The sequence below is a fragment of the Cydia fagiglandana genome, chromosome 25 (genome assembly GCF_963556715.1).
Source record: "Cydia fagiglandana chromosome 25, ilCydFagi1.1, whole genome shotgun sequence".
Classification (NCBI taxonomy): Eukaryota; Metazoa; Arthropoda; class Insecta; order Lepidoptera; family Tortricidae; genus Cydia; species Cydia fagiglandana.
Genome location: NC_085956.1, coordinates 10502760 through 10521839, shown reverse-complemented (window position 1 = coordinate 10521839; position 19080 = coordinate 10502760). Strand labels below are relative to the sequence as shown.

Here is a 19080-nt window from a genome sequence, read left to right as displayed (position 1 = left end):
CCATTGATCATAAATCAATCACTTGTAACTTCGGGAATCTCTATGAAATATGAGTAATAGTGTTGGAATCTAAAATCTAGATTTTTGTGTGATTTCGTGCTCGATTTGCAGTATTATGCTGGTACTCTTTCTTTTCTTCCTCGCGTTATCCCGGCATTTTGCCACGGCTCATGGGAGCCTGGGGTCCGCTTGACAACTAATCCCATCATTTGACGTAGGCACTAGTTTTTACGAAAGCGACTGCCATTTGACCTTCCAACCCAGAGGGGAAACTGGGCCTTATTGGGATTAGTCCGGTTTCCTCTCGATGTTTTCCTTCACCAAAAAGCGACTGGCAAATATCAAATGATATTTCGTACATAAGTTCCGAAAAACTCATTGGTACGAACCGGGGTTTGAACCCGCGACCTCCGGATTGAAAGTCGCACGCTCTTACCGCTAGGCCACCAGCGCTTATTATGCTGGTACTATCAGCATCAAATAAATAGGCGCAGCCAGTGATCAAATGTATCGCAAGGCATCCTTATGCCTATAGTAACAAACAAAGGCTGACTGTACCTATAATAGTTAAACCTTTCATTAGGTGTGTGCCAGTGTGGTTAAAAATCGTGGGTTCGAACATCTGCTGCACAAAGGAGAAAAAATATTTCTCGGAAAATCATCATCATTGGCCTGTTACATCAATAAGATGATGGTTTAAACAGCGTCTATATTAAGAGTGCGGCACTTCCGCAAATGACTATTAAGCCCAATGCGAGAGGAGCCCAATCGGAAAAACATGCAAAAAAATCGAGTCTATGGCACACGTATATATTGTTACTGCATTATTTGCAGCGTGTTATTTGGCATATTTCTAGCGTTATCGAAGCTTCGCTTCCTCTGTACATATTAAAAAAATTATTCGTTGTGTACCTACTACCAACAACAAGTTTTATGGGACATGAACATGATACTTATGTTTTATTGTCCAATAGTATTTAATATTTACCCAGGTGGGAGCGGTAAAACGAGCACGAAAGCACAAAATGGCGATTACGGCCTGAGTGGCGTTCAGCGGAGCGTTCGGCGTGGCGCGCAGTATTATTTATTTATTTATTTATTTAAACTTTATTGCACAAAAGAAAACTTATCGTACAAAAGGCGGACTTAATGCCAAAAGCATTCTCTACCAGTCAACCTTAAGGCAAAGCAGAGAGATTGTGGGCGGTGCAACTGCTACTACTACTAACAAAATTTAATATAAGAACGCAACGCTAATTTAAAAGAATATTAACATACATACGCAAGTACATCAAAATATACACGATACATATTATATAAATATACATATAATATAAATATGGCGACAAGCGGCAATGAGTAGAGTAGCGCAGCGTGCATTCAGGCCAATACAACGCTGCACGCCCCGCCCGCTGCTCGCTGACCGTCCACTCCAAAGACCTTTAAATATAGCTGGACATCTATTTCATTTCATCCGGTTGAAGCGCAAATTATGATCTTGAATGACATCACGTTGCAATTACTGTTTTATTCTGCAAGAAAATTATTTTGAGAGTAGCGCTAAAAAGTGGTCCGTAAAAGTTACCGTTGAACTACTTTGCCTGCAGAAAGAACAATTGTGACGTTTTTAAAGGTCAAACTTGTTTTTCATTCATTGACAGATCAATTCGAGCCTCAACCAAATGTTTTAGGTCGCGAACTAGACGCAAGCAGCGAGCGGCAAGTCAAGGCGCTTGGCGCAACAGAGGGGCTACCGCGAAAACCGAAATTCGCAAATTGCGGGGATCTATCTCTTTTACTCCAATGAAGGCGTAATTAGAGTGACAGAGAACGATCCCCGCAATTTGCGAACTTCGATTTTCGCAGTTATAGTCTTGATTTGCCGCTCGCCGTTGCGTCCAGTCGGTAGTGTGTGCTACGTTACACTGTAGTGCACTGGCAGGGTCGCCATGTGAGGTGTGGCGCCAATTGAGACAACTTGTTGTTTGGAAGTAGTTTAATAATCAAATATGAGCCTTAATGTTAGAAATATGAGGAGCGAGAGCACAGGGAAACAGGCGTTGGATTACAACCGAGATCACGGTAAATGAATAACGCAATGGCATATGAGTGCGTATATTAACATCACATTAATATCGTACTATACATCGATTTACTTTGAGATAGCAAGCACATATTTAAAATAAGTTTTATATGTAAAAACATTAATTAATAAAATAATAAGGGGACGACACAATCTTACACGGCTGCTTGATCGGGGAGCCATAGACAAAAAGAGAGATGGACCACAGATTGAAAATCTATTATACCAATGTACGGCATAGACTATACAGACGATTTCCAACACTTAACCTACGGAATATATAGAGATAAAGCGTGAAGATGTTTGTAGAGTTAGACCAAGAAAAGTTTGCAGCGACTTTGTCAGCATACGCAGTCATCATCCTCGCTTCATCCTATTATTTCGGGTCAGCTCTCCTGATACATTTCCGCCACTCTGGGCGTCGTTGAGTTAATTCGGTTGTCAGTCCTATCGTCTTTAGACAGCAGCACGAGTGTTATTTTAAACGTCAAGCTTCTATGAAATTATGACGTATAACTACTATAACTGACACTTGCACTGCGTATGGTATCGAAATCGCTGCAGACTTTTCTTGGTGTAACTATAACGTACGTAACACACACTACAAGTCCGCGACCTAGGTCCTTAGTCTAGTGATCGTGCACAGATAGCGTGTATGTGTTATATGTTATGTATAAGTGGTAATCGTTAATGGTGTATGCTGTTGAAGCGGTGATGGCGCGCAGCTGAGTCCAGGTCGAGAGCTCGCCAGCACGCAAGATGCGCTGGATATTCCCAGTACCAGGTGAGAATTGTTTATTTTATTTTTTATATAAAAATATTGTGTGAGTTTTATCATAATTAATCATACATAATTAATTAATTAATTTGTGTTAATAATTTGTTTCGCGTACCTTCTCGTATGTATTCTTCGACGTTGTTTGTTCAATCAGTCACCGCACCGTACGTTTTAACTCATTATTGTAAAAATATTTATATTGAAATATGTGTTTAATGTGAAAACTTCAATTATTAACGGACAATATTAATAATATTTTAGAACTTCGTAAACTAAACAATACTACATTTTAATTTTAATTATGCTTTCTGTTTATTTATTCTCTTAATCAACTACTCGCACTTAATACTTTTATCAGAAAATATTTAATTTCTTTGAACCCGTTTATTAATATAACCTTTTTTTATTTGTCTCCTAGATTCCTAATCTCACAATTAGGTGTGCTCGCTGCAAACTATCCATGGTATAATAATATACTCCGCCTGGTACTCTCTTCCCGTATTTTCTAGGTCACCTGACTGACACAAGCCTACGTCATCATGCGACAGCGCTATATGATAATATGTGATAGCGCTATATATAGCGGCCACCCTAATAGCATTTTCTTGTAGGGATTTTGTTGGGCCTTTGTTTACGTATTAGTTGGGCAACCGTTATATTTGGCCGTACGATTTGCTGGAGGGCCCTCGACAAAGGCCCTCCCGAAGATTCCCAACAGAGGGCCATAAGAGTAATTTTTTCGTTGGGCCTATTTAAATAAATCATACAATTATTCAACGGTGGTGGTTTTGGTTGGGCCGTGGTTCGGCCTATACACATTTGTTTGATGGTTGGTTAATTGTTACATTTGGCCGTACGATTTGCTGGAGGGCCCTCGACAAAGGCCCTCCCGAAGATTCCCAACAGAGGGCCAGTAGAGTAATTTTTTCGTTGGGCCTATTTAAATAAATCATACAATTATTCAACGGTGGTGGTTTTGGTTGGGCCGTGGTTGGGCCTATACACATTTGTTTGATGGTTAGTTAATTGTTACATTTGGCCGTATGGCTTGCTGTAGGGCCAACTGCAAAAAAATAAAAAAGGGCAATTTTTTCGTTGTGCTTCTGTTTGCAAATTCAACAATTACCCATCGGCAAGTCAGGTAGGTCGGTAGGTAGTCGTGCACCAGGTTGAAGGCCCAACACAGCTTGTCCCACAAAGGGCCAACATTGTAACTTTAACGTTGGGCCTTGTGTAGGATTATTCTTACAATACTACCGTAGGTAAATAGTTGTGTAATTTATAGTGTGCCTACAGTCTAATTATGTAATGGGCTTTTGTTTACGAGTCCTACAGTTACCCTACGTTAAGTGGTTGTGTAATACGACGTTGGGCCTTTGCTGATAAATATTACAATTACACTACGGTAGGCATTGGTTGTATCCACATGAAGGCCCTAGGCAGCAGTTGTTGTTAATCTTCTCTGTATCGTTCCAATTTTAGTATATGTACTGCCGAAGCAAGTACACTTACTATACACTCTAATTTGTATATATACTAACCGCCCTTCGAAACTTCGTAAGCGAGATTTATGTTTTTTGAGATTTAAATTGAGAAAATGTTGGTAAAATACAATTTTTTAAATTTATGTATAAATTTTATAGTTATAGCTATTAGATTTATAAGTTACTTTAAAAAAATATTATGATTATATACGGAATAATCGAGAAAATAACTATAACTTCGATGTTTGGAGACAGTAACGCCATCTAGTGACGCCACAAGCAAACTCAACTGGTATTGTTGGGCATCAGTACCACAGCCAATGTTGGTAAACGCGATATTTGTGCTCACTGGGCCAACGAATGTTATCGTTGTTTAGCCACCGGTACCAAAATGCACAAAGGCCCATTGTTAGGCGTCAGTGCCACAGCCAATGTTGGTAAATACGATATTTGTCATCATTGGGCCATCGGATGATATCTTTGACTAGCCAACGTTACCAAAATACACAAAGGCCCATTGTTGGGCATCCGTGCCACAGCCAATGTTGGTAAATGCGGTATTCGTCACCATTGGGCCAACAAATGTTATCGTTGTTTAGCGAACGGTAGCAAAATACACAAAGGCCCATTGTTGGGCCTCAATGCTACAGCCAATGTTGGTAAATGCCATATTTGTCGTCATTGGGCCATCATATGGTATCGTTGATTAGCCAACGTTACCAAAATAAACAAAGGCCCATTGTTGGGCATCAGTGCCACAGCCAATGTTGGTAAATGCGATATTTGTCATCATTGGGCCATCGGATGATATCATTGATTAGCCAACGTTACCAAAATACACAAAGGCCCATTGTTGGGCATCAAAGCTGCAGCCAATGTTGGTAAATGCAATATTTGTCGTCATTGGGCCATCGTATGATATCGTTGATTAGCCAACGTTACCAAAATAAACAAAGGCCCATTGTTGGGCATCAGTGCTGCAGCCAATGTTGGTAAATACGATATTTGTCATCATTGGGCCATCGGATGATATCGTTGATTAGCCAACGTTACCAAAATACACAAAGGCCCATTGTTGGGCATCAATGCTACAGCCAATGTTGGTAAATGCAATATTTGTCGTCATTGGGCCATCGGATGATATCGTTGATTAGCCAACGTTACCAAAATAAAGAAAGGCCCATTGTTGGGCATCAGTGCCACAGCCAATGTTGGTAAATGCGATATTTGTCATCATTGGGCCATCGGATGATATCGTTGATTAGCCAACGTTACCAAAATACACAAAGGCCCATTGTTGGGCATTAATGCTACAGTCAATGTTGGTAAATGCGATATTTGTCGTCATTGGGCCATCGGATGATATCGTTGATTAGCCAACGTTACCAAAATACACAAAGGCCCATTGTTGGGCATCAATGCTACAGCCAATGTTGGTAAATGCAATATTTGTCGTCATTGGGCCATCGGATGATATCGTTGATTAGCCAACGTTACCAAAATAAAGAAAGGCCCATTGTTGGGCATCAGTGCCACAGCCAATGTTGGTAAATGCGATATTTGTCGTCATTGGGCCATCGGATGATATCGTTGATTAGCCAACGTTACCAAAATAAACAAAGGCCCATTGTTGGGCATCAGTGCCACAGCCAATGTTGGTAAATGCGATTTTTGTCATCATTGGGCCATCGGATGATATCGTTGATTAGCCAACGTTACCAAAATACACAAAGGCCCATTGTTGGGCATCAGTGCCACAGCCAATGTTGGTAAATGCGATATTTGTCATCATTGGGCCATCGGATGATATCGTTGATTAGCCAACGTTACCAAAATACACAAAGGCCCATTGTTGGGCATCCGTGCCACAGCCAATGTTGGTAAATGCGGTATTCGTCACCATTGGGCCAACGAATGTTATCGTTGTTTAGCGAACGGTAGCAAAATACACAAAGGCCCATTGTTGGGCATCACTGCCACTGCCAATGTTGGTAAATGCGATATATGTCGTCATTGGGCCAACGAATATTATCGTTGTTTAGCCAACGGTACCAAAATACACAAAGGCCCATTGTTGGGCATCTGTGCCACAGCGAATGTTGGTAAATGCGATGGTGGGCCAATACAAAATTAATGTTGGCTACGGAACGAACCTCATCCCAACGTTTTCCTTACCGTTGGCACCGTGGGCCCCAACGAAAATGCTACTAGGGCATGTTATTGTGACGTAGGCCTGTGTCACTCTGGGAAGAGAAGACCATGTTTTATCATTATTAGACTATGAAACTATCGATATCGATAATGTCCCACTTTCGACATTTTTTGATGCTGTTAATGGGCTGTCATCGTGCCAAAAGTGTGGTTGCCATTTTATTGAGTCCATTAAGTGGGCCAAGTTTGGATTTAAATACTTTTTAATAGTGTTAAGGGTAAAGCTATTGATGTGGCCGAGATTATACCTTACCTTTTCCTTTGAGGACATAAACAATTAAAAAGTTTAAGGAGTTTATTTCTTATTGATCATCTCAAGTAAAATATACTTTATAACTATATATCTGATATTCATAATTATTACAAATACAACGTAATACATGTAGGAAGTTATTTACCTATAAGTTTGATACAATAGCTCATAAATATACAATTTTACAGTGTTGTTTATTCAATAATAATTAAACTAAATTGGCATGGGCAATAAATACATTTTTCAAAGTATAAAATTACATCAAAAGCTCTTCTTTTACTTCCTATTATTTATTAAAATACTCTCAACTAATAAACATAAGAGAAAACCATTACATAAATTATATCTAAAAGCCAAAACTAACACCATAATAATCTGATCACATACAAATCAATCGCCGATCAAAACGTCAGCATTGTTTACGCTAGTGCGGGCATTTGCATCGTGTAGTGACGAGAATAGATCGATATTGATACAATTTAGGCTGGCTATAAATAAATCGTCTGGAGATATGTCGACAATGTCGCGCTAGATTTAATTATGGAACAAGCAAAAAAAGTGAAAAACACTAACCTGCCAACGTTTTTTGTTAAAAAAAACATGTTTCATAGTTGCATGCATACGAGAATTGCTAAAATCGTAACCCTGTTTGTAGTCGAGTTTTAGATATTAGTATGAGTAGTAGTCAAAATAGGCAGGATAACATATTTAAGTGTATAATAATATATTATATTATGTATGTATATGTATTTGTTTCCTTGGCATAGTTTAGGGATCAAAATTGACGATTTTGGCATGAAAGGTATCCTAAAATTTGTCGGAATTTTTACCTCTTGCCAAGAAAATAGAATTGTGCATTTAATTTCTGTCAGGTTTGTCTAATCCTTTCAATAAATTTCATAAAGTTTTTGCGAATGCAATAGTTATAAAAGGTTAGTTTCTTAGTTTTCAAATTCATGATTACAAATATTGATTTTCATTTTAATTCTACAATCCATTCCCATAAAATATATATTTTATATCTCTGTATGTTAAAGTATCTCAATCAATATCTATTATTTTTTGTATAAAAAAATCATTTATTATGTAAAATACCACTAAATTATTCATAATTGTGTTTTTAGTTTTAAGAGAAATTTTTTTTAATAATATGTATGCTAGTTTTAAGGTATTTATCTATGGGCCAATAGTTGCCTGAAAATAAAAAGAAAATAAAAAATAAAATAAATTACCATTATTAAATTTCTCCATTCAAATTTAATATTATCAACAATGGTGCACAATAAAATATACTATAATCACAACTTCAGACGGCGTCGCATCGTTATTATTAGGATTATGTCACGTGATATTTTTGGGTCTAAAATTAGGTCGCCTATGACCGACTATTTTCAGAGGGACATATGTATAATTGACCTAGATATGGTTTCAGTGTTAACGCAAAATTATTAATTTACTCTAATGGAAGTAAGTTTTTAAATAAACTCTATTTGCCCCTCTACATGTTAAGGCCCCATTACACAGTGGTGAAGGATGGGCCATGCCACACCCTGGCCATTGTGTACAGGGGGCTAAGGTATGCAATGGCGGACGACTGCCGTCAGTTGTCAGCCGTGGTGAGACTGGTGAGCAATCGGGGAGTTGTCGGTTTTTTGGCACACTTCAAAAGAATCGTGGCGTATCGTGGCCTGTGGTGTTCACACAGCGCCATTGTTTGTTTAGTTTCTTGAATTTTTGACCGCTTGATTAAATGTTAATAGCCCAAAATATCATTATTGTGGAGCAATGAAGAGACTTATCAGTTTATTATAGATTTATATCAATCAGAGCCTGCAATTTTGTTTTTTTTTTTTTTTTTGATGCACCATTGTGTGAACACCTACGTGGGCTACGTGATATAGGCCTACTGTTGCGCATTGCAAAGCATGGCTTGGCATGGACCATCCTTGACCACTGTGTACTGGAGCCTTTACGCTCCCAAATAAACATTATACTTTGCTGTGTTAATCGTTCTTATTATAAATAACTAATAGAGGAAACAAATGATTATTTCAGCGTCTGTCTCGTTATTTTCAAAGCTGAAATACCTAAACCTGCCTAGTTTGCACAAAGAAATATTGTTTCTGGTAACTAACCGCTGTTTTATTATGAAGTCAATAATGTGGCGTGTCTCAAGTTTGCCGATAAAATAATGCAAGTGGAAGTGGCGTGCAGAGCTTACCGATTTTAATAATGCAGTGCGAGGTGAAACTGTAATAACTGGGAAGTCGATTATGTTTGTTGTTATATACTTGAGGGACTACTCTCACATAGAAACATAGGTGTAAGGTCAAACATAGGTATTAAAAAAATCCGAACAAGTGTGTCAGATTTACTTTAATATTATCGTTGATAAAATAGGAAATAAGGATGTAAGGCAGTATTTAATTAAGACTAGTTAATTATTGCTCAAAGTAATGTATTTATTATAGCGACAACTACAAGGTTTAGAATATGAAAAATGGTAGACATTATTTAAGTAATATATTTATATAAGCAGATTGTAAGTAAAAGTATATTGTAGATTTACGGAACAATTAATCGGCTTTATTATCACATCATTCACAGAAATATTATTTTATGCGTAATAAATATTGGTGGCTTAATAGTTAGTACTGGCTACCTTAACGTACACACTTGGCATAGTTTAAAATAGTAATAAAGATCGAGCAATAAGCCACATGATGTATTACACCGTAATCAGTTGGAATATACGTTACATAGTAACTATTAAAAACCCATCAAAGGGTTATATTCACATTAAAGATTGTAACGTACATACCATCAGACTATAACACAAAGAAAACATACAGAAATTTATAACAAGTCATAAAATCACAATTAAATAAAATTGACACTTAACTTCGTTCGTCGTCGTAGCTCTCCAACTGAGAAGTGACCCACAACTGTCAGACACCCGCTTATATTCGATTAGACTTCACCCCTTCTACCACTTCTTGGTGGGAATAACAAATAAGATGTTTCCTGCACATCCGGTTATTATAATAATTCAATTCAACAAATGTATTTGCTGCATTTAGTTTAATTTATTATAGAATAATTAACGCAAACTAATACAAATTTAATATCATGGCTTATTATTATAAAATACTTTATTTACCTTACTTATGTTCTGACAGTTATGGTCAAGAAATATACATGGAGGGTAGTTGTGTTATTGAACAGCAGTTCTAACTTATTATTTCGATATAAGTACGTATTAGCTTAGCAAAAGTGAACCATCTCGTAAAAATGTAAGTGTGATCTTTGTTTTTATACTACGTATCTCACACGGCCATACTGACAGGTGCTTCGTTCTCGAAGTACCTTATTTCTATATTTATTATTATTTATTTATTATATTAAACTTAGTATATGCAATGACTATTTTTTTATTAGTCAGATACTATATCACATATCACATTAATCAAGTGAGAGCTCGAAGGCTCGGCAGCAATTATCCTACTTACAATCACCATACTACTGTTTCACTTATCACATCAAGTGAGCCTCAGTAGCATGTATCACCCTAGGTTGGCTACTGGTCCACTTATAACATCAAGTGGGGCACACAGGCTCTGCAGCAGGTCCCTATATTGCTACTTTTTCACTTACATCAAGCGAGAGCTCGCAGGCTCGGCAGCAATTATCCTACTTACAATCACCATGCTACGGGCACTTATCACATCAAGTCAGCCTCGGTAGCATGTATCGCCCTGAGTTGGCTACTGGTCCACCTATAACATCAAGTGGGGCACACAGGCTCTGCAGCAGGTCCCTATATTGCTACTTTTTCACTTACATCAAGCGAGAGCTCGCAGGCTCGGCAGCAATTATCCTACTTACAATCACCATGCTACGGGCACTTATCACATCAAGTCAGCCTCGGTAGCATGTATCGCCCTGAGTTGGCTACTGGTCCACCTATAACATCAAGTGGGGCACGCAGGCTCTGCAGCAGGTCCCTATATTGCTACTTTTTCACTTACATCAAGTGAGAGCTCGCAGGCTCGGCAGCAATTATTAATCGGTTATTATTTTGTCAAATAAGCTTTTTAACTACACTGGAATGATGTACACTGGAAGTTCTCAATCGATCGATAATCAACTCATGTCTCATTCACATAAGTAAACTTTATAAACTTTTCTTTTTTTTTTTTTTTTTTAATACATAAATTACCTTAAGTATATAAAACTTCTTAATCCTAATAATTTTATAAATTAACCTGAATCGTTTAACAGAAATAAACATTTATCATTTTTTTTCGTTCTTTTTTTTTTTCTTTCATTCCATTAGAACTTCCTACGTTGGGCACTCCCATGAATTATATAAACCTAATGTAACAGAATTTTAAACTCCGTTCGGCCATCCCACAAAACAACTATTTTAAAAGTCAGTGATCAGTATTATCTATAATGTATTCAATATGTATAGATCTATCTTTTATTTAGCTGAAGCTTCGGTGGCAAAATAAAAATGTGGTTACAAATAATAGGCAACGTATTTCTTTTTATAAAATGGTATTTTGGAGCTTCCATCGTAACTGTCCTTAAACCGCAGGAGATAACGCGATATTCTTCTAGTTGAATCTTAACTTATCGTACAAAGGCGGATTCATCTTACAGAAGTTGTTCTCTAGGATGGGTCTAGGATGTTTTGGGCTTCTGGGTAGGTCACAATTAATTCGAAGACATATTATTTATATCAGTCATGCTTCATTATGGCAATAGGTTAGGTATAAATAAAAATAAAAATTGATGTTTGCTAAATACTATAGAATCAGGATTATACGATTCGTTTTATTCCTGAACAGCTCACTCATAGCAACAAGTGGCACCAAAAGGTTAATTCACCTATCTACCTTCCACTTGGCTTTATCAGTATTCCGGTGGTCTTATGTTTTCTTGTATGTACCAAAATTAAAACAAACATTAAAATGAACCAGAAGATTGAGTACAAAATTGCCATTGTTATAGGCATTTTATTACCGCAGCATATTTAATTACCGCCAGACCAGGTAAATGGTGGTACATATACCCAAGGGCTTATGCGAGTTTACTACGAGAACTGGTAAAGTATATAACAGTTTAAAATATCGTATATACATGGTGTTCACAAGGAATGCGAAAGACCTTAACCACGCATTTCTGAGGTCAACAGAGAGAAAATAATGTAATATGTGTATATGTCAATTTCGCCCAAAAAAAAAAATTTTTTTTTTAATGTACTTGTACATTAAAAAGTATATGTTATTGGTAAACATGTCACTTAAAATGCATTCTTACAAAATTTTTTTTTTTTTTTCGTAAATCATAGTTGTTGCAAAGTGTTACTTGTTACTTTTTGACATCTATCGATAAGGATATTTAGACTACGTCCCATAGTAGTAACATCGTCATCAAAAAGAATACTAGTTTTTTTTTTTTAATTTTTTTTTTTTTGTGTTTGTATTAAATGAACTCTGAAACTAGGCGAATTTCAAAAAGGTTTAAAGGACTTTGTCTCTAAATATAATCAGGAATACGCTGCTAAAACTATTCGGCCCCCTCATGTTACACCGTGTATATATTTTTTTTATATTCCTTACAGGTAGGGTTGCCAACCGTACTATATTATATCGTATTGTACTATATTTTGGCTCTTTGTACTATATACTTTTGGAAAAATATATAGTACGCCAAAATACTATATTTCCGATAAAAAGTATATTACACTCATGTTTAGTATTTTATCTAAAAGTACTATTTTTTTTTTGAAATGTACTATATTTTTGATGCCTTATTCTGGAAAATACTATATTCCACCAAAAAAAAAGTTGGCAACCCAGTTACAGGTCACCTAGATGAATGGTCCTAAAGGAATACGTTTACTTTGTACACATTTATTGTACTCTATGTTGTATATTTACCCCTTTTTTTTTGTAAAGTATTTTTATTACCAAGAGAATATGTGCTTTTTATTTACTGACTAATTTGCATGTGCAAAAATCTTTCAACTTCACGGTTTCAAAACATAATTTACTAACACGGGACTTGAATTACCTCTAATTACCACAAGAACAATACTGACTAGTCTACTATTTTGTATGACGTAATTGTCTAAGGTTGTCACTGAGATATCCTTTTTTTTTATAGTCATTTAATATCCATCAATCAGTAAATTTATCAAATTGGAAGCATACTTTCAAAAACGCTTTTATGCCAAACGCGTATTACTATCTGTACACAGAACTCGCAATAAGCACTGTAGGTGCAAAATTGTAAATAGCCGTTATTACTATTTATGAAAGTATCACGACTACCACCGACTGTTTTAATATTGATAAGCTTACGAGGGGCTTGTAACTGAAAACCAAAAGCGTGTTGACTTTATCCTTTACAGTTTTAAAACGACCTGACAGTTTAATATTGTTTACTGTTTTATACTTATTGAAATAGTTCCTTGATAAGACCCTGATCGGTGAGATAGAATCTTTAAGATATGTGCCTTCGATATCAGACTATTGGACCTAAGTAACTGGTGTTATATAAATATTTATTCGTATCAATCGTAACAAAAATAAGAAATAATGTGACTAAAAAAATTCAAAGGACGTATAAGGGTATTTCCACTTAACTGTATACCGTTAACGGCCGGTTAGGAAAAGTCACAAATCTGACGACAAATATCATAACCGCGACAATTAAATTAAGTATCAAATTCGTAACTAAACCGACAGCTGAACCTGACTTGATAAACGTACCTAACTTAAGACACGCGGTAAGTTACAATTAAAATGCCCATTGTTATTAACCGCCTAAAATTTCCAACGTAGTCTTTAATGCAGACCTCAAAATCTTATAATGAGATTCGAGTTGTAGCTAACTGATCACGATTAAAATATTTATCCAGGCCATAAATAACGTTATTCCAACGTTTGGATACTTATTCAAACCAAACTGCTTTTCTAATATCCAATTTCACAAATAGCTTCTTTTTTTTTTTATTATTATTCGATTCAGTCATTAACTAAGTCGTCATTTAGAATAGTATAGATTAGAAAATATTTATTTATGCGTCATTATGGTTACATAACAGGTTATGAAAAGGACAGACGTTTACGTTTATCTAACTCTGTAACTATTCGATGTGATTCGATATTTAAACATACCTATACAGTCCTATTTTTAAGTGTAACCAAATTTTAACATACCAGAAACAACATCATTCATCAGTCATCCTTCCAGACAGGCGCCACTCCGCAGCGTCTCACAGGTGCGGCAGTTTCTGTTTTGCGAAGTACTTTTGAGCTGCTTGCTGCGGTTCTCCATAAAAAGCATCATGCTTAGTATACCAAATATCTTGTTTCACCTGGGGTTTTCACTGAAAGTGAAACACCAGTGTCCTTGTGTCCAGGATAGCGCGGCTTACAGTGTCTGTTTGGAGTTGGATGGCGTCCCGCTGTTGACTAGCATCAGCAGTCCTTATACTCGTACTGCTCCTGAAACATTAGTTTTGTAGGCATAGAATGTGTGTAATATCATCCCACTTCTGATGTCAGATTTACTTTAATATTATCGTTGATAAAATAGGAAATAAGGATGTAAGGCAGTATTTAATTAAGACTAGTTAATTATTGCTCAAAGTAATGTATTTATTATAGCGACAACTACAAGGTTTAGAATATGAAAAATGGTAGACATTATTTAAGTAATATATTTATATAAGCAGATTGTAAGTAAAAGTATATTGTAGATTTACGGAACAATTAATCGGCTTTATTATCACATCATTCACAGAAATATTATTTTATGCGTAATAAATATTGGTGGCTTAATAGTTAGTACTGGCTACCTTAACGTACACACTTGGCATAGTTTAAAATAGTAATAAAGATCGAGCAATAAGCCACATGATGTATTACACCGTAATCAGTTGGAATATACGTTACATAGTAACTATTAAAAACCCATCAAAGGGTTATATTCACATTAAAGATTGTAACGTACATACCATCAGACTATAACACAAAGAAAACATACAGAAATTTATAACAAGTCATAAAATCACAATTAAATAAAATTGACACTTAACTTCGTTCGTCGTCGTAGCTCTCCAACTGAGAAGTGACCCACAACTGTCAGACACCCGCTTATATTCGATTAGACTTCACCCCTTCTACCACTTCTTGGTGGGAATAACAAATAAGATGTTTCCTGCACATCCGGTTATTATAATAATTCAATTCAACAAATGTATTTGCTGCATTTAGTTTAATTTATTATAGAATAATTAACGCAAACTAATACAAATTTAATATCATGGCTTATTATTATAAAATACTTTATTTACCTTACTTATGTTCTGACAGTTATGGTCAAGAAATATACATGGAGGGTAGTTGTGTTATTGAACAGCAGTTCTAACTTATTATTTCGATATAAGTACGTATTAGCTTAGCAAAAGTGAACCATCTCGTAAAAATGTAAGTGTGATCTTTGTTTTTATACTACGTATCTCACAAGTGCGAGTCGGACTCTCCCACCGAGGGTTCCGTACTTTTTAGTATTTGTTGTTATAGCTGCACCAGAAATACATCATCTGTGAAAATTTTAACTGCCTAGCAGCTATCACGGTTCATGAGATACAGCCTGGTGACAGACAGACGGACGGACAGCGGAGTCTTAGTAATAGGATCCCTTTCGGTACGGAACCCTAAAAAACGTAACAAATTAAAGTTCTGTTTTTACATTTCTGCTAAAAATATTCTGATTTTTTAACCGACTTCCAAATCCCAAAGGAGGAGGTTATCAATTCGGTTGTATGTTTTTTTTTTTTTTTATTTTTTATTTTTTTTTTTATGTTTGTTACTCCATATCTCCGTCATTACTGGACCGATTTTGAAAGTTATTTTTTTGATTGTATGTATATGCATACAGATTGGTCCCGTTTTTGTCAAAATCCAGTTCTGATGATGGGATCCATGAGGAATCGACGGAACTCCTCAAATCTTAAAGGCATACATATGGTGATTTTTGTGTTTTTATCAACAAATCAAGCATATACATTCAAAAACGTGACATTTGATGAAGTGGAACTGCTGATGATGATCAGAACGGAACTCTTCAACGACGCATAGTTCACCTTTGGCGATTTGTCCTCTTCGTTATGTTTGTTAAGCAAGTTAAGTTTTTAAGCCACAATTTTATCAAGCTTGAGTTCTGATAATGGGATCCATGAGAAATCGAGGGAACTCCTCAAATTTTAAAGGCATGCGTATAGAGATTTTTGTATTTTCATCAGAAAATCAAGCATTTTCATTAAACACTGTCGCATTTGATGAAGTGGAACTGCTGATGATGATCAGAACGGAACTCTTCAACGACGCATAGTTCACGTTTGGCGATTTGTCCTCTTCGTTATGTTTGTTAAGCAAGTTTAGTTTTTAAGCCACATTTCTGTCAAGCTCGAGTTCTGATGATGGGATCCATAAGGAATCGAGGGAACTCCTCAAATCTTAAAGGCATACGTATAGAATTTATTGTATTTTCATCATAAAATCAAGCATTTACATTAAAAACTGTCGCATTTGATGAAGTAGAACTGCTGATGATGATCAGAACAGAACTCTTCAACGACGCATAGTACATGTTTGGTGATTTCGAATTTCGATTTTGACTTGGACTGGGACCCGAACTCATACCCGGATCCGGTTCGGACCCGGACTCGGACTCGGACTCGGACCCGGACTCGGACCCGGACTCGGACCCGGACTCGGACCCAGACTCGGACCCGGACCCGGACTTGGACCGGGACTCGGACCCGGACTCTGACTCAGAGACCCGGAACTTGACCCGGAAAACCCCTATGATACCTAAACTAAATAAACCGCTATGATTACCTACCATAAAATGTAGGTATAAAGTATGATGATGCCAAACCCCTCCCGCTCAAACCCCCGCACACCGCACCGCATGCGCCGTTAAGTGGGTTAGGTTAGGTTTGAACTGCGATCCTCACAGAACCGAACAAAAGTGGGTTAGGTTTGGTTAGAACTGCGAGCCTAAAGAAACGAAATGCTACTATAAAAATGGGTTTGATTAGGCTCGAACTGCGATCCTCACAGAACCGAACTGCTATCAGAGAAGTGGGTTAGGTTAGGCTAGAACTACGACCCTTACGGACACGAAATGCTACTAGAAAGTACTGTTTTTACCTCCTTTTCTACATAGTGCACCATCTACCATAATCTTTCACCGGGCCCCATAGAAGTCGGTTTTTTTTTCTTAAAAATTATAATTAACCGACTTCCAAATCCCAAAGGAGGAGGTTATCAATTCGGTTGCATGTTTTTTTTTTTTTATGTTTGTTACTCCATATCTCCGTCATTACTGGACCGATTTTGAAAAATATTTTTTTGATTGTATGTATATGCATACAGATTGGTCCCGTTTTTGTCAAAATCCAATTCTGATGATGGGATCCATGAGGAATCGACGGAACTCCTCAAATTTTAAAGGCATGCGTATAGAGATTTTTGTATTTTCATCAGAAAATCAAGCATTTTCATTAAAAACTGTCGCATTTGATGAAGTGGAACTGCTGATGATGATCAGAACGGAACTCTTCAACGACGCATAGTTCACGTTTGGCGATTTGTCCTCTTCGTTATGTTTGTTAAGCAAGTTTAGTTTTTAAGCCACATTTCTGTCAAGCTCGAGTTCTGATGATGGGATCCATAAGGAATCGAGGGAACTCCTCAAATCTTAAAGGCATACGTATAGAATTTTTTGTATTTTCATCATAAAATCAAGCATTTACATTAAAAACTGTCGCATTTGATGAAGTGGAACTGCTGATGATGATCAGAACAGAACTCTTCAACGACGCATAGTACATGTTTGGTGATTTCGAATTTCGATTTTGACTCGGACCCGGACCCGGACCCGGACCCGGACCCGGACCCGGACCCGGACTTGGACCGGGACCCGGACCTGGACTCTGACTCAGAGACCCGGACCTTGACCCGGAAAACCACTATGATACCTAAACTAAATAAACCACTATGATTACCTACCATAAAATGTGGGTATGATGATGCCAAACCCCTCCCGCTCAAACTCCCGTACACCGCACCGCATGCGCCGTTAAGTGGGTTAGGTTAGGTTTGAACTGCGATCCTCACAGAACCGAACAAAAGTGGGTTAGGTTTGGTTAGAACTGCGAGTCTTACAGAAACGAAATGCTACTAGAAAAGTGGGTTTGATTAGGTTCGAACTGCGATCCTCACAGAACCGAACTGCTATCAGAGAAGTGGGTTAGGTTAGGCTAGATAACTACGACCCTTACGGAAACGAAATGCTAATAGAAAGTAGGTACTGGTTTTACCTCCTTTTCTACATAGTGCACCATCTACCATAATCTTTCACCGGGCCCCATAGAAGTCGGTTCTTTTTTCTTAAAAATTATATTAAATAAATTCTGGATTATTTTTGTAGGAACTCATTTGTATTTTTTTTTCCCCATTCCCCATAAAATTCTAAAAAACTTAATGATCATCTGATTTGATACTATAATGACCGTAACCTGCTAAAAATCTGACCTACTCAGAAATTGAATTGAAAAAAAAGTGACTTAAACTTCATACGTTTTTTTCCGAAACCGTCTCATTCAGAAACCGAACTATAGGTAATCTGAAGTAACCAGAATCTAAATTATAGAGATTTTGTCCAAAATCTCAACTGGTTTCTATCGAAACTGACACCTACCGCCCAAATCCCGGTGTTGCCCTTGAGTTACACACAGACAGAAAACTACGTCACGAAAATGATTTTTTAGTATTTGAGATTTCTATTATTGTATAGGTATACATATATGTTAGTTTGTAAGGTATGTTTCTATGGGCCTTAGTAACCTGAAAATAAATGCTTTTGATTTGATTTGATTTGATAGGTAGGGTCACTACCGACTAGGCCAGACCGGTCGTCTCATATAAAATGTTAAACCCACTTATGATTAATCCTCTTTTCCAGTTCTTCTGATGTCCTGGTTTGGTGTGGAGGAAGTAAAAGGCAACTCCTGCATCCGAACCGGTAATACCAAGCCTTGCTCGTGTGTGGGTTGTATCGATAGTCAGTGTTGTGCTCGTAGCTGCAAACAACATCGACTGTGGCACCGCACTATGCGCTGGACCGATTGGCCTCTACAGACTTCGCGACAAATCGCATGCTGTATCGTGCTCCCATAGGGTCC

At 37.1% G+C, this 19080-nt stretch overlaps 1 protein-coding gene across 2 annotated transcripts in view; it reads left to right on the top strand.

Annotated features, from left to right (window-relative positions):
- The window catches only part of LOC134677102 (protein quiver), a 43490-nt gene that overhangs the window by 1816 nt on the left and 22594 nt on the right, over positions 1–19080 (top strand). For both annotated transcript variants that reach the window (XM_063535558.1, XM_063535557.1), the window contains exons 2-3: positions 2793–2867; positions 18861–18920. In XM_063535558.1, the coding sequence (XP_063391628.1) occupies positions 2843–2867; positions 18861–18920 (85 nt within the window). In that variant the 5' untranslated portion in view covers positions 2793–2842. The remainder of the gene's footprint in view (positions 1–2792; positions 2868–18860; positions 18921–19080) is intronic.